The 21701-nt window shown below is 45.7% G+C and overlaps 1 protein-coding gene and 1 non-coding gene across 3 annotated transcripts; one reads left to right on the top strand and one right to left on the bottom strand.

The window, feature by feature from the left end:
• Nucleotides 1-1160: 1160 nt before the first annotated feature.
• Nucleotides 1161-20311, bottom strand: PGLYRP4 (peptidoglycan recognition protein 4). Of its 2 annotated transcripts, XM_023213773.1 has the most exons (9): nt 19992-20311; nt 19347-19441; nt 17225-17314; nt 16279-16492; nt 14207-14325; nt 12721-12873; nt 11493-11691; nt 7983-8101; nt 1161-1617 (listed from the first exon to the last, which is right to left on the bottom strand). In XM_023213773.1, exons 2-9 carry the CDS (start codon nt 19393-19395, stop codon nt 1439-1441), a joined length of 1122 nt encoding a protein of 373 aa, XP_023069541.1. In that variant the 5' UTR covers nt 19396-19441; nt 19992-20311; the 3' UTR covers nt 1161-1438. The 2 variants fall into 2 exon arrangements, with proteins under 2 accessions (XP_023069541.1, XP_023069542.1); XM_023213774.1 differs by lacking the exons at nt 17225-17314; nt 19992-20311 and having other exon boundaries at nt 1439-1617; nt 16279-16480; nt 19347-19395.
• On the top strand, nt 2279-2385 carry LOC111544031. Its single transcript, XR_002732013.1, has one exon. It is a non-coding gene; the product is annotated as a U6 spliceosomal RNA (small nuclear RNA).
• Nucleotides 20312-21701: the final 1390 nt, after the last annotated feature.

Here is a 21701-nt window from a genome sequence, read left to right on the forward strand (position 1 = left end):
GTAATGCTTTTATTTTCTTGATTCTGCTCCTGATTCTATTTTTATCTTAAAATAACTTTATGTGGGTTTGAACCTCAAGTATTTTCTGTTGTTTATTGTATGTATTAGCTTTCCTCAACTTTAAAGAAGATGTATGGTGTTGAATAGCTTTTTTAATTCAATCACTCTGGAACACCTTCTTCTATTACTTTTTTCAAGTGAATGTTCAACATTATGATGGCTTATATTCAGAGAGCTTCTTGCTCCACTGCCTTTCCACACTTTCATGTGAGCTTCTTTTCTATTTTTTTTTTTTTTTTTATGTCTTATGCCTGGACTGAATTAGATTCTGTTTCCAGCAGTTCTCCCCTGTACTTTGTTCTAGAAGGGAATTTTATCTGGCTAGTTTTGAGAGGCATAAGACCCAGACCGTTCCAGTTCCCGTAGATCTTACTGCAGAATCCTTTGTGTTTACACACCATTGGGGTATGCAAAAAGACCTCTTGATTTTAGATGCTAAGCTGTCAAAACTTTGGGGTAAAATTATCTTGGTTATTTTAGGTTCTCATGTCCACCAGACACTCTGTTGTTTCTCTTTGCTTCCTCTTACACAGATGCTGGTACCATATAGATCTTATGGCTCTTGGACTGGGAGGGAACAGAAATGCAGAAAATGCTGGTGGTATGGGGGCACTGTCCAGAAAGTTCTCCTCCAAATAGGGGATAATGTAGTGAACTGGCAAGGTGAACATGAATTTGGATCTCTTCATTCATTTATTCATCCACTTATCTAATAAATATCAGTAGAACCTATTAAATTTCAGACACTGCTGAGGAACAGAGGACATATAGATGAATAAAACACAGTCCTTCCCCCGGAGAAACTCACAACCAAGTGGCAAGGATAGGCATATCTATAAATAATGACAGCCCTTAAATAAGGGCTGCATCCAAACATATACAAGTTTATGTATAAGAAAGAAGAGTGGTCACATTGACCTGAGTTATGGGTGAGGGGTGATGGGTGGGAGATGGGGGCTGCCAGGCAGACACCAGGGGAAGGCTCACCTGGCAGAGGGGCATGGAGAGAGAGAGAGAGAGAAGGAGAGAGAAAGAGAAAGAGGGAGAGAGAAAGAGAAAGAGAGAGAGAGAAAAAAATGAAACAAGAACCGGTTCAGTGCCTCACCTGGCTGAGGAGTTGGGTTTCCAGGGGAGAGGAAGGTAAGGAGAGAAGAAGTCTGGACTCAGACTCAGAGGACTGTGAATGTCCAGCTATGAGGTTTGTAGGCCCTTGGAGGATGTTGGCAGGAGAGGGCATGATCATCCCAACCTCAAAAAGGAAGCACAGGATGGGGTGGCAGGGGAGGAGGACACAAGGTGTTGAGCCAAGGTGGATGGTGAGGACAAGAGAGACCTGACAGGGGAGGGAGAGCAGTCTCAGAAGGACCTGGGGCTTCTCTCAGTGTTTGAAATGAGGCCAGGTGCTGATGATGTTGTACAAAGCCTGCCCAGGAGACAAGGTTTGGGCCACATCACTGTGGCCCACCAGCAGGTAGTTGGGAGCCAGGTACCCCTTGACCATGGCACACTGGATCAGGTCTTGGGCTGCCTCTAGTGCTGCAGCATTGGGTGGTGTACCTGCAAAACACAGCAGCCCATTGTCCACAGGATTACAGGGCACCCTGCAAGATAGAACATATTCCCAGAACCCACCCTCATCACAAAGCTAATATATTCCACTGTCGGCAGCCTCCCTAGAGACAGGCAAAAAAACAAGGTCAAGATTTCTTAGTGCCAAAGTTTTCCTGAATCAAAAGAGCCAATCCTGGGATAATATATTCTTCTGGGAATATACAAAGCTTTTATCCACTGCAAAAGTTTAGCCTGGTAGTTCTTTATAAGGATGCAATTTAGCCCCCCAGAGGACATTTGGCAATGTCATGAGGATATTTTTGGTTGTGAAAACTGGGATGTAGGGGAATGCTAGTTGGTAGAAGCCAAGGATACTGCTAAACATCCTAGGACAGGACAGCCCCCTACAACAATGAATTATCTGAGCCAAAATGTCAATTGTACTGAGGTTGAGAAACTCGATTTAATCACACATATGCTGCCTGTACCCTTTCATGTCTCGCTGAATGCTCAGCCTAGTATCAAGTCACAGTCCTGGTTCACCCCATCCCCTGACCCAATGCCCGTTTTAGTATGGGCCATGTCACTGAATCAGCCCCAGTGACATGGCCTCATCTTTTCAGAGGTTCAGTGAAAGATTAAACAAATCGATTAAAAGCTTTGAGTTGTTCTCACTTTGGTAGGACATACATTAAAACTGAAATGATATAGAGAAGATTAGTGTGGCCCCTGAGGTAGGATGGCAGGCAAATTCATGAAGCATTCCATATTTTTAAGGAGAAATAAAGTGTTTCCTAAACAAGAAAATGCTAAGAGAATTTGTCACCACTTGGCTGATCCTACAAGAAATGCTCAAAGAAGTTCTACACATGGAAACTAAAGGACAATACACACTATCATAAAAACATATGAAAGTATAAAACTCACAGGACTTATAAAGCAATTACTCAATCAAGACTGCAAAGCAACTGGATAGCCATTAACATTATGACAGGAATAAATCCTCACATATCAATATTAACCTTAAACATAAATGAACTAAATGCTTCACTTAAAAAATATAGGCTGACAGAATGAATAAAAACACAAAATCCAACCATGTGCTGCTTACAAGAAACCCCCTAACTGGTAAAGACATTTACAGACTCAAAATCAAGGGTGGAAAAAGATATTCCATTTAAATGGAAACCAAAAAGGAACAGGAGTTGCTACACTATATCAAGTAAAACAGACTTTAAGTCAAAACAGTTAAAAAAAAAGATAAGGAAGTTCATTATGTAATGATACAAAGGCCAATTCAATAAGAAGATATAACAATCCTAAATACATATGCACCCAACACGAGAGCACCCACATTCATAAAACAAATACTGCTAGACCTAAGAAAAGAGATGAATGGCGATATAACAGTAGTGGGGAACTTCAACACTCCCCTGACAGCACTAGACAGATCATCAAGGCAGAAAATCAACAAAGAAACTCTAGACTTAAATTGGACTTTAGGCCAAACAGACCTAGCAGACATTTACAGAACTTTCTAGTCAACAATGGCAGAATATATATTCATCTCTTCTGCACATGGAACATTCTCAAAAGCAGACCATATACTAGGCCACAAAGCAAGCCTCAATAAATTTTTTAAAAATTAAAATCGTATCAAGTATCTTGTTGGACTACAGTGGAAGAAAACTAGAAATCAATACCAATTAACTCTCAAAACTATACAAATACATGGAAATTAAACAACCTGCTCCTGTATGGTCATTGGGTACATGATAAAATTAAGGCCAAAGTTAAAGATTTTTTGAAAGGAATGAAAATAGAGACACAACATACCAAAACCTCTGGGATACAACAAAAAACAGTGATAAGATGGAATGTTATAGCATCAAATGCCTCTGTCAGAAAGAGAGAAAATCTCAAATTAACAACCTAATGTCACATCCCAAAAAAACTGGAAAAGCAAGAACAAACAAAACCCAAAACTAGCAAAAGAAATAACAAAAAACAGCAGAACTAAATAGTATTGAGACCAAAAAAGAAATAGAGAGGATCAATGAAACAAAAAGTTGGTTATTTGAAAAGATAAACAGAACTCACAGACCACTAGCTAGGTTAACCAAGAAACAAAGAGATAAGATTAGAATATCCACAATCAGAAATGATAAAGGTCACATTACAGTTGATATCACAGAAATCACAAAAGATTGTCAGAGATTACTATGAGCATCTCCATGCACACAAACTAAAAAACCTAGAGGAAATGGATAAATTCCTGGAAGCATGCAACATCCCAAGACTGAACCAGGAAGAAATAAATAATTCAATTAAATCAGTAATTTAAAAAAGAATCTCCCAATACCAACCCTACAAAAACCGTTCCCAAAAATTGCGGAGGAAGGAATCCTCCCCAACTCATCTACAAAGCCCCTCTGATACCAGCGCCAGGTAAGGACACAATAACAACCAAATCCCAAAACCACAATAACAGGCCAATATCCCTGATGGATATCGATGCAAAAGTTCACAACAAAAAACTAGCAAATTAAATCCAACAACACATCAAAAAGTTAATTCCCACAATCAAGTGGGCTTTATTCCTGGGAAGCAGAGATGGTTCAACATATGCAAATAAATAAATGTGATTCACCACATAAGCAGAATTAAAACAAAAATATATAATAGTTTTGATGCAGAAAAAGCATTCAATTAAATCCAACATTACTTCATGATAAAAACTCTCAACAAACTAGGCATCAAAAGAACATACCTCAGAATAATAAATCTATATATGACAAAATCACAATCAACATCATACTGAATGGTAAAAAGTTAAAAACATTCCCCCTAAGAACTGGAAAAAGACAAGGATGCCCGCTTTCACCACTCCTATTCAACATAGCATTGAATAAAACAATCACACAAGAGAAAGAAATAAAAGGCATCCAAATTGGAAAAGAGGAAGTCAAAACATCTCAGTTCACTGATGATATAATCTTACACCTACAATACCCTCAAGGCTCCTCCAAAAGATTCCTATATTTAATAAATGATTTCAGTAGTTTCACGATACAAAATCAATGTACAAAAATCAGTAGCATTTCTATACACCAATAACAATCAAGCTAAGAACCAAATCAAGAACTCAATTCCATATACAATAGCTACATATAGATAGATATAGATAGATACACCTATAGAGATACACACCTATATGTGTTATATATAGGTGTGTATATGTTTGTATGTATATATGTATATGTTTGTATGTATATATATGTATTCCTAGTATATATGTATTCCTAGTGTATGTATATATGTATATACGCACACAGTAGGAATACATATGTGTGTGTATACACACACACACACGTACACACACACATATACTAGGAATACATTTAACCAAGGAGGTGAAAGAGCTCTACAAGAATTACAAAACACTGATGAAAAAAAATTGTAAGCTGGGGGCAGTGGCTCACACCTGTAATCCCAGCACTTTGGGAGGCCAAGACGGGCGGATCACGAGGTCAGGAGATTGAGACCATCCTGGCTAACACGGTGAAACCCCGTCTCCACTAAAAAATACAAAAAAAATTAGCCGGGCATGGTGGCAGGTGCCTGTAGTCCCAGCTACTCAGGAGGCTGAGGTAGGAGAATGGCGTAAACCTTGGAGACGGAGCTTGCAGTGAGCTGAGATTGTGCCACTGCACTCCAGCCTGGGCAACAGAGTAAGAGTCCATCTCAAAAAAAAAAAAAAAAATTGTAAATGGCACAAACAAATGAAAAGACATCCCATGCTCATGGATTTGAAGGATCAATGTCATTAAAATGACCATACTGCCCAAAGCAATCTACAGATTCAGCACAGTTCCTATCAAATTACAAACATCATTTTTCACAGAATTTGGAAAAACTATTCTATAATTCATATGGAACTAAGAAAGAACCCAAATAGCCAAAGCAATTCTAAGTAAAAAGAATAAAGCTGGAGGTATCATATTACCTGACTTCAAATTATACTACAAGACTATAGTAACCAATTAGCATGGTACTGGTATAAAAACAGATACATAGGTCAATGGAACAGAATAGAGAACCCAGAAATAAAGCCAAATAGCTACTCAACTGATCTTTGACAAAGTTAACAAAAATATACACCAGGGAAAGGACACCCTATTGAATAAAGCAATAGGTGCTGAGAAAATTGGATAGTCACATGCAGAAGAATGAAACTAGACCCACATATCTCACTGTATATAAACATTAACTCAAGATGGATTAAGGACTTAAATGTAAGATCTCAAACTGTAAAAATCTTAGAAGAAAACCTAGGAAAAAACTCTTCTGGAAATTGGCCTAGGCAACGCATTTATGACTAAGTCCTCAAAAACAAATGCAACAAAAACAAAAAAAAAGACAGACGGGACTTAATTAAACTGAAACGTTTCTTCACAGCAAAAGAAATAATCAACAGAGTAAACAGACAACCTACAGAATGGAAGAAAATGTTGGCAACCTATGCATCTGACAAAGAGCTAATATCTGGAATCTACAAGGAACTCAAACAACTTAGGGAAAAAAATCAGCTCATTAAAAAGTGAGGAGAGGACATGGACAGACATTTTTCTAAAAAAGACATGCTAGCAGCCAAAAACCATGAAAAAATGCTCAACATTACCAATCATCAGAGAAATGCAAATTAAAATCACAATGAGAAACCATCTTACACCAGTCCGATTGACAGAGATTGAGACCATCCTGGCTAACACGGTGAAACCCCATCTCCACTAAAAAATACAAAAAAATTAGCTGGACATGGTGGCGTGCACCTGTAGTCCTAGCTACGCAGGAGGCTGAGGCAGGAGAACTGCTTGAACCCAGGAGGTGGAGGTTGCAGTAAGCCGCCGAAATCATGCCACTGCACTCCAGCCTGGCAACAGAGCAAGATTCTGTCTCGATAAATAAATAAATAAATAAGTCAAAAAATAACAGATGTTGCTGAGGATGCAGAGAAAAGGGAATGCTTACACACTATTGATGAGAATGTAGATTAGTACAACCTCTATGGAGATTTATCAAAGAGCTAAAAATAAAATAGCCATTTGATTCAGCAATCCAAGGAGTATTACCCCAAAGAAAAAGAAATCATTATATCAAAAAGACATTTGCACTCATATGTTTATCTCAACACTATTCATAATAGCAAAGGCATTGAATCAACTTCAATGTCCGTCAATGGATGAATGAATAAAGAAAATGTGGGGTGTGTTTGTGTGTGTGTACACCGTGGAATACTATTCAACCATTAAAAAATGAAATCATGGTGCGATGGCTCACTTTGGGAGGCCGAGATGGATGGATCACGAGGTCAGGAGTTCGAGACCAATCTGGCCAACATGATGAAAGCCTGTCTCTACTAAAAATACAAAAATTAGCCAGATGTGGTGGCATACGCCTGTAGTCCTAGCTACTTGGGAGGCTGAGGCTGAAGAATCACTTGAATCCAAGAGGCAGAGGTTGCATTGAGCCAAAACTGCACATTGCATTCCAGCCTGGGAGACAGCAAGACTCCATCTCAAAAAAAAAAAAGAAAAATGAAATCATGTCTTTTACAGCAACATAAGCGGAAATAGAGGCCATATTCCTAAGTGAAATGACTCAAAAACAGAAAATGAAAAACTACATATTCTCACTTATAAGTGAAAGCTAAACAATGGGTACACATTGGCACACAGAGTACAATAATAGACATCAGAGACTTCAAAAGGTGGGAAGGTGAGAGCAGGATTAGGGACAAGATGTTATTTAATGGGTACCATGTACACTACTCAGGTGATGGGTACATTGAAAGCCCAGACTTCACCGCTGTGTAATAGATCCATGTAGCACAATATATCCATGGAGCCCCTAAATCTATAAAAATGAAAAAAAAAGTGAAATAGAGCTCTGAGCCATGACAATTCTCAGTGTGAACTCTCAGTGCAGAGACTGGGGCTCACTGTGGCTTTGGCATATAAGGCAAAGTGTCTCTACATTGTTGTCATGGTAACGAAGAGAGGATGCATCTGCTGACCAAGATGAGCTAAAAATAAGCACAAAGATCTTTTCCCCTTGCTTTGCATGTTCCTTACATACTGGAAGAAAGAGACATTTGGCTGGGTGCAAAGGAGGGTAGATGTAGGGTAAGCATTATGTCTGGGGATCACCTCTGGTCACACTCAGCTGAGTCAAATGTTGGATTGGAAGCTGGGTCAATCAAGCATATGTAGGCACTAAAATGACGCTTGAGACTGAGACTTTGTCTTCCATGTCAGATGCTCTCTTTCAAATACCATGCAATGACCCTACTGCCCAAAGCATCCACTTACCTGTGAAGGTGCCCATGAAGGTAATGCCCAGGGCAATGTCTTCGTAGCCAGGGGTGGAGGAGCCTTGGACATTCCAGCCCACCCCTTCATAAATGGCGCCATCCTGGCCCACCAGGAAGCTAGAGGACCACAAGGGGAGATGGAGACCAGCATGAAACTCTGGAATTGTTTCTCTCTTTCATGTATTAATTTATTCATGTCTTTACTGCTTCAGACTTTGATTATCTATTGGATTCTAAGCACTGGGTTACAGAAACAAGACAGAGTCCTTGCCAATGGAGTGCTGGTAAACTAGCCCAGGGGGAATGAGGAAGGCAGAGTAAGGAGAGGGAATCCCAGTTTACAGCATATACTGATTTCTGTGGTGTAAACCTCTCACTATAGCAGATTCAGGTGACCAACAATTTAACAACAACCAGCTCTCAAAATTCCAGAATCTCTAACAATCAGCTCTCATGAGCTGGCACGAGTCCACTGGACTCCAGCACACCACTGCAGCCCCCAAGTAGCTCACAGTCAATAAAGAAAAAAGACAATGACAGCTTTCAATCCCTACGCCTTTTCTCCTTCTCACCAAGAAAACAGTTTCCCCCAAGGTGACCCAGGATCTCCTTACCATTAAGTACAACGTAAACTTCCCCAATCTTTCCTGACTTGATGTCTGTGTAAGTTTGACTCTGCCGCCTCTCTTGACTTCTCCAAACATTCTCTTCCCTTAGCTTCCATCACACCACATTCTCTTGGCTTTCTTCTCCAGCTGCTCTCCCTCCACACCTCATCTTCCTGCACCCTTTCCTTAAATGTGGGGTTCCTCAGGATGCTATCCTAAGCCCTCTTCTTCCCTTACTCGACACAGGACTAACCCATCCACTTCCTTGGCTTCAGTTGCCATCCATGAAAGTCCACATGGTCACAACTGGACCCATCTTCTTCCTCACCTGTTCCCCTTTCTGGGATCCCCATCTTGATGAAAGGCATGGTCACACACCCACTGGCCCCAGCCAGGAATACAGGCATCAGCCCACCCACTTCATCCACTCATTAACCCAGGCTTGTCAGTGATGTCTCCCAACTACACTCCCTGATCTGCCCTGAGCCCTGGTGACCAACCATTAACCTCCGCTGGCCTCTGAAATTCCTCCACTTCTCTCTGTGACCTCTGCTACCATCACAGGGATGTCACCACTTAGTCCTGCCGGGATTGCTGCACAGTCCTCAGATCTCACTGCCTCCAATTCCACCCTTTCCCATCCAGTCTATTCCTAAAGGGTAGCCAGACTAGTCTTTCTAAAATACAAATCTTACTGTGTCAAAACCCTGTTTTCAGTCCCTCAGCACTGAGTGCACACACCCTAGCTTAAGTTACAAGATCCCTCTGACATGGGCCCTGTCTGCCTCCCCAGCATCAGGTCTCCCACACCCCTCTTTGACATTTATATTTATCCCGATGAACTTCTCTCAGCTGCCTAAAGGCACCTTTCTCAGGCTGGAATTCAGTCCTTTCCACGGAGCCCTTTCCCTCTTCCTGAATCACTCTTCCTGCTTCCTCCTCCCACTCACCTGTGAGGCCCCAGCTAATCTGATGCTCCCACAGAGATTGCTTCAGTCACTCCCATTTTCCTGGCATCCTAAGCCTCCCGTCTACCCTTCACGTGTCCCCTATCATAATGTTTAACCTACCCTACTAGAACTTATTTGTTTGAATTATTTTTCTTCCTCACTAAAGCATTGGCTCCATTCAGGCAAGAACCATATCTATGAGGCACATCCAATGGCACCCCCAGAGGATAGCCTTGTGCCACGCAGAGTACACATTCAATTACATGTTCTGTGAATTGTAATCTATGAGGCAGGGAGTGTGTCATCCCGACCACAGAGCACCTCAAGGAAAGAAAATGACACTGTCATAATGCTATAATAGAAGAGGATACAATACAAGGTCCAAGTCAAGGGACAGGCAACTACCCTCTGAGACCTGAATGGAAAAAGGGAAAGCACCTCCCCTCAGCCTCCACCACTTTCCAATTTAGGCTTTCCAAATTTACAGTCAATTTTCAACTATCCACTCTCATTAAAGACAGCTACGCTGCAAGTAATCCTGTACGGCAGGACCTAGCAAAGCATTTGGTAGGTTCTGATACGTCATAGATGTTGGAGGGAAAGTTTTCTCCTATCTTGAAAAGATACTAAAATGGGGACAGAGAACAGGGAGGCCAGAGAGGGGAAAGACAGTCAGCTCAGAATCATGTACCAAGCGATGGTAAATTCATCGCTAAGCCATAAATGGCCCTAGAGTTGAGTTAAGGGCTCCTTCTATGAATGTGCATGAATATGCCAAATAGGCGAGCAGTAGCCTTTCCTGAGATTTAAAATTTAGTGTGATTGTTCCTGATGGGACATTACATGGGGTCTAAACACGGATGTCTTATCTGCAAGCTCTGAAAGCATCCTTCAAGAAATTTCTACTTGTTTTGTGGACTATTTGTTTTGTGTGTTTGTGCGGCAGTTTTTAAAATCAGTACTTTTTAATGGAAACATCTTGATCAGAAATGTATCACAGGATTTTGAGACCCTTTAAGATAACGTTTAATGGGAGAAAAAAAGAAATGTTTACTCTTCCACTTAGGTCGGTGTGTTCCTTATTAAAGAATCACAGACCGGCCGGGCGCGGTGGCTCAAGCCTGTAATCCCAGCACTTTGGGAGGCCGAGACGGGCGGATCACGAGGTCAGGAGATCGAGACCATCCTGGCGAACACGGTGAAACCCCATCTCTACTAAAAAATACAAAAAACTAGCCGGGCGAGGTGGCGGGCACCTGTAGTCCCAGCTACTCGGGAGGCTGAGGCAGGAGAATGGCGTAAACCCGGGAGGCGGAGCTTGCAGTGAGCTGAGATCCGGCCACTGCACTCCAGCCCGGGCGACAGAGCAAGATTCTGTCTAAAAAAAAAAAAAAGAATCACAGACCTTAGCATTACAGAAATCAGAAGATAGTGTCTGGTCTCTCCCCCGCCTTCAGATAGGAAGGATATTCTTCCCAAGGAGATTGGTGGTTTCTAGAAGCAGAGAAGCAGCACGAGTCTACCCTGAGGGGGAACCGCTTCAGGTTGTGGCAAAGTGAGCAGCAGAGCCCCAGCCTCTGTGTAGTAGGCAGTGGTTACACAAACAAAGCACAATCTTTCGATTTTCTTTTCCACAGGTACCACAGTCTTGCATGTGCACTGCTTCCTCCGGTGACTTTTTGGCAGAGTTTTAGCATCTATCATGCCAGTTTACTACCTTTAGTAGGTACACGTCTTGAGAACATGTTTGGGCAAATGATTATCCCCTTGGCTATCTCCTAAGTAAGACCCATGCAGGGTCGTGTGATGAATCCATTTGGTTATCCATACAGTGCCTCTCCTCTCCTATGGTGACTACCCAGTAAATATTAGTTCCCTTTCCTCTTCCTTTCAAAGGTTCAGTTTCTGCCCCCAAGGGAAGAGAAGCCCACAGTACCCAGACCCACTTACTTATACCCAATGTCGCACGACTTGAGCCTGTCTATGTAGAAAGACTGGATGTCCCGGACCAGCAAGCGGCACTCATCGGAAATGTTGCAGGTCCTCCCGGCAGTGTGGATAATGATGCCATACTTCGCTGGGAGGGTCATCCTGGGACAGTGGGTCTCCCTGGCCCCCCATGCAGACCGTGGGACAATGCTGGGGCAAGCTGAGGTGGGGCAAGAAACCACAGAGGGTTCATCTTCCCCATCCATGCCAGCTGCTTCTCCACTGTAGGCTGACATAATGCTCAGGACCCTCAACTTCCCAAACCCTTCTGGGTCTCCCACCCTGACCCAAACAGTGGGACTTGAGAGCAGACAGTGTCCCACAGTGGGACATGGACATTTTATTCTAAGAATATGTCTTTGAGTCATTTGTAATCCATGAAACTCTCTGTCAGTGTAAGCGATCATTTATATTGACAGATGGCACCAGAGATCAAATTTACTAAGGCTTTAACATAATAGAGATGAATCTTCTTTCAATCTTGATTAAGCTCAAGAAAAGGCTGAAAGTCTTATTAAATTTACTGTTTTTGATGTTGCTGCTTGTCAAACTCAAAATAGTATCCACCTTTTATTATCTGAAATATGTTGAGTTCTTTCTTTAAAGTCTGTATAAGTGGTGGTCTAAGTTTTCTGCAGCACTTCAGTCTATTAGTGTTGTTTTGGTTTTTGTATTCAGAAATGTGTGTCAGTGTGTGTGTTCATGTGTAAACACATCAATGTATAAATATGTGTATAAATACATCCAGTCCCTTTCCATTGTTTCCTCCCTTGCACTTTTCTCCATGTAACGTACCAAATATGTCACTTATTTATTTGCTTATTGTCTGTCTCTGCCCTCTAGACTGAAACTTCATGAGGCCAGGGACTTTTGCTTTTCATTCCTTCGTATATTTTCAGAGTCTAGAAGGTGTTCAATAAATGCTTGTTGAGTGACGGAAGAAAGGAGTGTGCATATATGACACCAGAGATAATGCTATGGCTCTTTCATATGAGGAATCTGGGGGATAAAGAGGTGGCCTGGAGGTTTCCTCTCAAGATTTGCCAGCCCCAAGAGTTCAGAGAGTTGGGTGGCCAGTTGCCTACCAGAAGGAATCTCATGAGCCCTACTGAAAAGGTCACTCCCAATGGTGTTTGCAAGTTAGTTGGGGTGAACCCAGCGGCAGGCCCAGTAGGGTTGAAGGTCTTACCTTTCTTCAGGCTCGCCTTCTGTCGAGGGGCCAGGCAGTTCTCACCTTTCACAAGAAGCGGCTGAACATAGCTGGATGACAGGTGGCCCTTCTGGACAGCATAGGAGATTAGGTTTTCCATGGCTGACAGGGCAGCAGGGCTGGGACTGTGGCCTGGAAGAGAGAAATCTGTGGGAAACCTCCACCCAGCCTGAGTTTCAGGGGATCTCTTGGGGGAGGAGGAGATGTTCTGCCGGCCCCTGCACAGCTGATGGAGAGGAAGAAAAGGGAACAGGTTATGACCCCAGTTGGAGAGGCTGAGAAGTAAGGATCTGCCTGGAAAGATCTCTCAGTGACTCAAAATGAAGTCCTTTTCCATCCCAAATACCTGCCAAACTTCACCCCCTCTCTCCATGAAGGAGCTCAGAAGCAGCACCAAGCTCAGCAGCACCCGACAGGCCAGGCCAGGGTTTCTCATCAGAAGAGGACCCCTCCAGGTATGTGCCAGATTCTGCCTACAATAACTCATTTAATCCTCAGCACAAACCTCTGAGAGATGCTATTATTAACTGCATTATTTGTGAAGAGGAACTTGAGGCTCCAAGAAGTAACACGCTCAAGATCCCAAGTTAACAACAAATGGAAATGAGTAGTCATGAAAACAAAAGCAAAAACAAGATAAACACGGAGTCCTCTGGAACGCTGGGGAAACCACCCAGGAGCTGGAGATAAAAGATACGGACCATATTCTGATTCCTCTCCTTCTAGCTGTGCCACTTGGAGTCATCGACCTCTCTGAATCCCAGGCTGCACCTCTGCACAACAGGGGTTATTAAATCTACCTGGACTATCTCAAAGGGTACTGGGAGAGGAAAATGGGAAACTAGGTATGCAAGATCTCTGTTAACAGGAAAGGGTGCACAAATTCAAAGGAATGGTCCTGGAGTACGTATGTTAGGATGCATGTGGCAAGGGGCCTTAGAGCAATAGTCCAGAAAGAAGTGAAAGAGAGTCAGAGATTAGAGGACTCAGAGTTGGTTTTTTTGTTTGTTTGTTTGTTTGTTTGTTTTTTTCCAGAAATACATAGAAAATCTAGTAGTAAGAGATGAAAGGAAGAGTTGCCTGGCAGGAACTTGGAAACCATGGCCCACAGTCACAGAATGGTCAGAGCTCAAGAGGAAGATGTGATAGTCATTGACGTAGAGGAGAGAGCTGAAGCCCAGATAAGCTTGCAGAGAGACGACTGGTTAGCCATCGAGATGGCTAGAGGAAGAGGAGCCTGTTTACAGGGGTTGAGAAGGACACCAGGCTAGTAGGAAGAGACCCTTCACAACATCATTTCCTGGAAATCGAGGAAGAAGAGAATTCCAAGAGAGAGTGGGTCTTCAGAGAAGTATGAGAAGGATAAGAAGACAGCAGAGTAGCAGACAACTACTTCCCATGAAGTGGCTCCTAAGACAAAGGATTAGAGAATTCTTTGGAGAAGGTCAGCTGTGATAACTGTTACCTTTCTTAGTGCCGAAGAAGGCAAAGCCCAGGGAGATGTTGTTGTAGCCTTGGGTGTGCACTCCTTGGATGTTCCAGCCGACACCTTCATACACCCTGCCATCATCCCCAACCAGGAAGCTATGGAGCAAGATAATACTGGTTTCATGGCTGGCACTGTAGGACATTCCTCAGAGGGGAAACCACTTACCCAGCCTCAAAATGGAGAAGGGCTGAAGCCGTGTTCACTAAAAGGAATTTGCACGAACTCTTCCCAGACACTGGAAAGTCATTTATTCTAGTCCTTAGAATTCAGAAGGAACCACTCTCACACTCCCTACCTCCTTCCCTTTTCAGAGGCTGCAGTTTTACCATAAATCATTCTACATGCTCAGGAGAAGAGGTCCTACAGGTTCCACAGTAACTAACACTGACCTGACCACACAATGGAAGGGTCTTCTGTCTTCCACACTTCCTTAAACATGGCTCTCCTACCTCCTCCAAAGTGTGTGCTGTCTGTGTGATCCATGCAGAGCTGTTCATTCGATTTCTCCTTGTCAAGTAACTGTCCCACATAGACTTACCAAGAAGTAGCTCCTGAGACAAGGACGAGGATGCAGGCACTTTATTTGCAAAGGGACCTGACAGAGCAGGAGCACCATCATCTCGGACAAACACCACCACTTTAAGTTCCAGCTCCCTTTCTAGCCTCATGTATTTCAAGGAAATCACTTCTCTTCTAACAACAAGCAGCCAGAAAGAGCAGACAGTAAAACACAGATAAGACAGCTCAGGCACAGAGGGAGGCGGGGGGAAAGTCTCTTGGGTAACTGCCAAACTTCACCCTCATACAACTGGCCCCAGTAAAACAGTGGGCCTTAATAAGCACGTTCCTTTCCCTTCAGGTGCACTAAGATATGGAAGCTAAAAGCAGACTAGGGGGTGGTGGGAGTATGCCTGCAGCTGAAGAAGGATGTATGGGAACAGACACACAACTCTCCCTCCCAGATAAGCACAACAAAGACACAGAAGCAGTCCAAGCCTCTAATAAACTCTCCCACCCTGAATCCTTAAAAACTCTTAGTCTGTAAGAGAGTGGGCTCTGACCTAACTTGGCCAGAAGCCAAGTTAGGTCTCAGTTTTGTTTTCTCTGAAATAAACCTGCCCTCGACTGTCAAGCCACCTTTCATGTTTCTTTCCTCTGTCTTCAATTCTTGAAGGATACCAGAAGCCAGGGTGAGGAGAGTGAGACAGAAGGAAGAAAGCCAGCAAAGTGTGTGAAATTGGGCTGACTCACAGGGGCCACCCACAGCTCCACCCTACCCTTTGGCCTTCCCAGGAGCTGTGTACATGCGCTTTAGAACTGCCTCTCAGAAGGGCTAGGGTTGAGGAAGCTCCACAGCAATCACTGTCCCCCACGAAGGTATTTACTCCCTTTTGTTGTCAGGGGCTAGGGGAAGGTCTGAAGCAGGAAAGTAGAGAGATGTGTTGGACACTTGAGGCAGGAAGCCATCACCACACTCAGGAGCTGTCCACAGCTACTCAAAGTCAGAGGTGAGCCAGAAGCATGTGGTATGGACACCAGTAGGAACTACTAGAGAGATCATTACAGCAACTGATGGACAGTTGCCTCACCAGCCCATGCGTGTGGTGTGGAGGAACACACCAGGGATGAAGAGAGCCAGTTTAGGCTCCATGAGTCCACAGATGTGTGACCTCAAATTAATCAGCCTCCCTCCCTTGGGCCCCTCTCCCAGGGCAAAGAGATGGTGACACCTGCCTACCAGTCCGGGGAGCTAAAGCCCTCATGTATGTAATCTGTGGTGTGCTGTGTAAGCCAGGGTTGGGGGAGGGTAGAGAATACAGTTATTACTTAACCTTCCTTGCTTCCTCCTGGGAGCTCTCAGAGACAGGTACCTCACAGAAAAATCCAAAGGATTGGGAGTTTCATGAGGGTTTTAAATATTTTATTCATTATAAAACATATAGGACCACAACCCAGAAAATGAGGAAAAGGGATGAGAAGGAACAGGAGAAGCATCCCAGGGAAGCAACACTGACCATTTGCCTTGGGATCCAGACCCAGCCTCTTACTTGTAGGCCACGTCACACCCGCTGTTGTTGTGGATATGATGGGCCTGCAGTTCCCGCAGTCTCTGGCTGCAGACTCTCTGGTCGTGACACTCCAGTCCAGGGACATGGTGTATAACAAGGACATTCACTGGCGTGGTCAGCTGAATACTGCAGCCAACAGCTTCTGCCCCCCATGCCTTGCGAGAGACCGGGGTGGAGACATCTGTGGGGAGGCCTTGGGGACGTCACTCAGCGCACCTGCCCCATCACTACCACATTCGCAGGCCAAGCTGAACATGCAGGCATGGGCTGTGTCGGCCCCATGGTAGTGGAAGAGCCTGAGAAGGAAGCCTTCAACAGGCAGGTACACCTGCCCTGCTCACCTCTGCAACCCCACCTCTCCAACACTCACCCCAACACAGACTCTGCACCTGGCCAGGGAGCCTAATGCTTTATTTCCCCATCCTAGAATGTCCCCTACTCAGCTCCTGCCCTGCTGTGTTCCAGGCCCTGCACTTCAGGAAGCATCACCTGCTTATCCCTGGGAAAAGCCCTGAACAGCCTGGCTTGGTGTCACCTCAGCATTCAGTATGTGCTCTCTGATCACTTCCTCTGTGGCTGTGAGTGTTCCCTGAGGGGACGGCATCTTCTGTCCCCAGCAGGGACTATGTTGCCCCCTCAGTCTGAGGACTCCCTGAGGGCAAGGTTTGGGTCTCCCTCCATAGGGGCTCCCTGTCTGAAGAGGCTGTTTCCCCCCTTCCTGGTTTTCTAGCCCTCCAGCACCAGCCTTCCATTCCAAGGACCTAGCGCAATTAATGCAGGTGGTTTACTGGTACTGCTCTCTGCACCTCAACCCCATTGGCCCCCTCCCAGTCGCATGTGGCTCTGCAGACCTCAGAAACATTTCCAATCACATGAAAAACCCCAGCTGGTCCCCAAACCCCCTTACTATCCAGATCCAGTTTACCTTTTTCAGGGAGCTGGGGGACGTTCTCAAATGGGTTCTGAAGCCCCTCTGATACCTGTTTAGCTTGTGTTTTGTTCCAGGAGGAATCACCTGCAAAGGAATATCCCATTTTGCATCAGAGAGCACCAATACCAGCCATCGTGGTGGCACCAGCTCTGAACAGAAATAGCCATCTCCTCTGCACTGCCCCCTCTGCCTCCTCAAATCCCAGAGCCCCCTCTAAGAAATCCCTCTGGGCTGACCAGAGGGCCACCTCTAATAGCAGCAAGTGGCAAGTGGCAATAGCTTCTTCTCACGCCAACTCTGGGCAATCCCCTGGGATAGGCAGGGAGTTGGAAATGTTATCCTTTTCTCATGAGCTGTATCTACACACACGACTGGCAAAAAAAAAAAAAAAATGTGGAAATATATTCAGACACTTCAAAACCACAAAGTCCTCTCGTGTGTGCGTTATTTTACCGAAGCAATGGGGAAGCGTGTGTGGAGAACGGGTTAGAATTACCTGCATGGCTCAGACCAGTTTCCCCCAGGATTGATTTTAGGGACATGTGCTATGCCCATTCTCCTGTCTGAAGTCCCATGGGGGATGGGCAGGGTGTGTTGATTGAGACCCTTACCCGCAAGGAGCTTTCTCTTATTGACAAGCACAAGCCCAAGCCATAGGTTGAACTCTGATTAACATCATAATAATACAAATGCAATCCTTGCTTCTGTTTATCTGCTTTTACTGCCCACATATTGCTATATCTTCAGGTGCATTATCTCATTTAATCCTCACAGTGAGTTTAGGAAGTCATAACTATCTCAGTTTTCAGGTGGGAAAATAAAGCGTTATAGAGCTGAATTGCTCGTTTAAAATCATTCCTAGAGTGCGGCCGGGCGCGGTGGCTCAAGCCTGTAATCCCAGCACTTTGGGAGGCCGAGACGGGTGGATCACGAGGTCAGGAGATCGAGACCATCCTGGCTAACACGTTGAAACCCCGTCAACTTGCCGCGCGAGGTGGCGGGTGCCTGTAGTCCCAGCTACTCCGGAGGCTGAGACAGGAGAATGGCGTAAACCCAGGAGACGGAGCAGGGAGCTGAGATCCGGCCACTGCACTCCAGCCCGGGCGACAGAGCAAGACTCCGTCTCAAAAAAAAAAAAAAAAAAAAAAATCATTCCTAGAGGCAGAGCAAGGACTTGAATCCAAGTCTATAGGCTCCAAGTTCTGTGCTCTACGTACAATCTATTCTTTCGCCTTAAGAGAGAGTAGGTTTTTATTTTGGTGGGGGGGTTGTTTTGTTTTTTGTTTGTTTCTTTGAGACCGACTCTCACTCTGTCACCAGACTGGAGTGCAGTGGCACAATCTTGGCTCACTAAAACCTCTCCCTCCCAGGTTCAAGCGATTCTCTCATGCCTTTCTCCTGAGTAGCTGGGACTACAGGCGTGCACCACCACGCCCAGCTAATTTTTGTATTTTTAGTAGAGATGGGGTTTCACCATGTTGGCCAGGATGGTTTTGATCTCTTGACCTCATTATCCATCCACCTTGGCCTCCCAAAGTGCAGGGATTACAGGCATGAGCCACCATGCCCAGCCAAGAGAGAATAGGTTTGTTTTGTTGCTGTTGTTGTTGTTTGTTTGTTTGTTTTTGTTTTTGAGACAAGTTCTCACTCTGTCACCCAGGCTGGAGTGCAGTGGCATGATCTCTGCTCACTACAACCTCTACCTCCCGGCTTCAAGCAATTCTCCCACCTCAGCCTCCCTCCCGAGTAGCTGGGACTAGAGGCACAACCAGCTAATTTTTGTATTTTTAGTAGAGATGAGGTTTCACCATGTTGGCCAGGATGGTCTCAATCTCTTGACCTCGTGATCCACCCGCCTCAGCCTCCCAAAGTGCTGGGATTACAAGCATGAGCCACCACCCCTGGCCAAGAGAGAGTAGGTGTTTGTTTGTTTGTTTGTGTTTGAGACAAGTTCTTGCTCGGCCACCCAGGCTGGAGTGCAGTGGCGGGATCTCGGCTCACCGCAGCCTTGAACTCCTCAGGCTCAGACACAGAGTAGGTATTTTTTAAATTCCTATTACGAGACTTTAGGATCACCCTTCTTGGTTGCTCTTTGGCCCAGGGAAAGAAAACTTACCCCAGGCCTGGAGACCCAGAGCAGAGAAGACAAGAAGCCACGGCAGCATCCCCACGTGATCCCAGGACACCAACCCGGAGAGTGTGGATGGCAGCCTGAGACAGATGTTGACAGTTGTTAGCATGACCATGCTCAACCTGCAGAGTATTCCCCACCCTGACTGCAGGGGGTGCCGTCCGCCTCCTCTACCATCCTGTGGCCTCCTAAGGGCCAGCACCTGGCTCAGACTTCTCAGGGCCCCCAGCACACAGCAGGTGCTCTGCATCCATGTCCTATTATTACCCGAGCAACTGAATTTCATCTCGTGCCCACCACGTGCAAGGCCTGTGTACACACTTGCACATGCAGTCTTATTTAATTAGTCCTCACCCTAATCCTGTCATGTAAGACTGTTAACCCCCATTTTTATAGACAAAGGAAGTAAGATTCAAGAATGGTACAACCGAGAAATCCAGACTCATATGGATGGGTCTGATGTAGAGAATCCCCTCCCCGCTGGGAATATGCCGGGTGAGGGAGATATAGGAGTAGCAGGGGTTCCTAGTTCTAGGGCAGAGGAAATCCAACCCTTAACACCCTTTCTGGTGGATTCCAGTCCCTTTGCTGGAAGAGGGCTTCTGAAGAAGAAACACACACTCAACTCACAGATACCTGTGGGTCCTGTGCTGTTCCAGCCCAGTAGGTCAGGGTGCAGTCGGTTTGCCCCTCATTGGCCAGCAGCTCCTTCCCTTCCAGACTTGGCCTCCAGGCCCTGCCCTCCTTCACCAGCTGGTGCCTTCTCCTCCAGCCTTAACTCTCTCTGGCCCTCGAGGGCACTCCCTCCCTGGGAAAGGAGCAATCAGGCTCCAGCTTCCCAGAGAGAAGAGGAGAGCCCAGGATCCCTAACTAAAGATGGAAGAAAAGGGGAAGACAGAGGGCCAAGGCTCTGAGCCAGCTCCTTTCACAGCACCTGGAGAAATGCAAGTGGGACCAGACTCAGGCTGAGAGCACCTGGGGACCCGCCCTGTGAATAAGCTCAAGTAGCTCCTCCCTGGGAAAGGGCAAGATTGCCCAACACTCTGGAGAGCTCATGCTCAGCCCCAACCTGGGAAAGCCTGCAGGGCCTGATGGCTGTGTCTGCAATATCTAGAAACTTCCTGCCTGTGAAGATCTACTCCGGGAGTCTGAAGACTGTGGACTGAAGTCACTCACCAACACCCCCTTTTACCAGGGTCATGAGCAGGGTCAGGATGGACAGAGAGAAACTGGGAGGTACAATCTCAGGAAACAGCTCACGATGCCTAATTCCGCCCCAATAGCCTACATGTCTGCCCATCATCCTCCCGCCTGCCACTCCCCACCGTCGGCATCAAGCTGCCAGCCACCACAGAAAGCCTCCCACAAACCAAGAATCTCCAGCTCCTCGCCATGTTCCAGTTGTCACCTAATCTCATTCTGCAACCTGAACTTCTAGGCCTCGAATATTCACAGAGGAAACTCTGCATGACACTTTCCAAGAACACAGTAGGGTTCAGTCTCCACGGGGACCTGCAGAGCCTCTCATGGGGCAGCCTCCCTAGACACTGAGGAAGTGCCCTGAATCCAGAACACTTGCTCTCAGTGAGCTGCAGTCCCACTCTCAGCCCCAGCTCCCCAGGAGCGCTCTCAGGATGGGGCCCCTTGCATGCACCAGGTCTACCTGGCATTCACCCTAGTCATGCACCCAGACCCAGGCTGGAGCTGTGTGATGAGCAGGGGCTGCTAAGCTCTGTCCTGGGGCAAGGGTTAATGTGGGGCAGAGCCAGAGACAGAGATGAAGGAGACCAAGAACTGGAGCCTGGCACCAGCACTATAGGGACCCTGGCGATTTCCCCAGCCTGGCAGCATGCTGTTTCTCCATGTCTTTAACTGGCTGCCCATCCTAACTGAGTAGAACAGCTCTCAAAATGAGAAGGTTTCTGGGCTTGCATCCAGGGCACCAAGGACTTGAGGAGACTCGGTTCCCCTTTTTGGAGGGGTTTGGGGAGGGGAAGCCCAAGGAGAGGTTGGGTGGTGGCTGCCTAAGGTGACCACCAGATTCTCTGCCCCATCCAGAGACCAAGAGATTCTTGAGGACTAACAGACTGAGGGCTGTCCGGGACGAGGGCATCAGGAGAGAGGAAGAGAGCAGTGTGGGTCGTCCCTCTCTGATTCTGTGAACTCAGAATCCCGAGAGGACCTCCTAAGTCCTGAATTATCTGGCCCCCAGCCCTACCTCAATCCACACTGCCAGAGCAGGCTCCCAGTGCTCTCTGCCCTACCTTCCACCATCTCAGGACCCTTCCCAAGTGCCCAGCCTCGCTCCCCACCTGCGGCCAGAGGCTCCACTTCATCCTG

The sequence above is a fragment of the Piliocolobus tephrosceles genome, chromosome 1 (assembly GCF_002776525.5).
Source record: "Piliocolobus tephrosceles isolate RC106 chromosome 1, ASM277652v3, whole genome shotgun sequence".
In the NCBI taxonomy this organism is placed as follows: Eukaryota; Metazoa; Chordata; class Mammalia; order Primates; family Cercopithecidae; genus Piliocolobus; species Piliocolobus tephrosceles.

Excerpts from the sequence above, each read along its gene's own strand:
- PGLYRP4 (XM_023213773.1), bottom strand. The coding sequence starts at position 19,395 with ATGCTGCCGTGGCTTCTTGTCTTCTCTGCTCTGGGTCTCCAGGCCTGG. Across the intron at positions 16,493-17,224 it reads CCCCCAGCTCCCTGAAAAAG|GCCTCCCCACAGATGTCTCC; the intron begins GTAAACTGGATC and ends GACGTCCCCAAG. Across the intron at positions 1,618-7,982 it reads CTTCATGGGCACCTTCACAG|GTACACCACCCAATGCTGCA; the intron begins GTAAGTGGATGC and ends TGTGTTTTGCAG.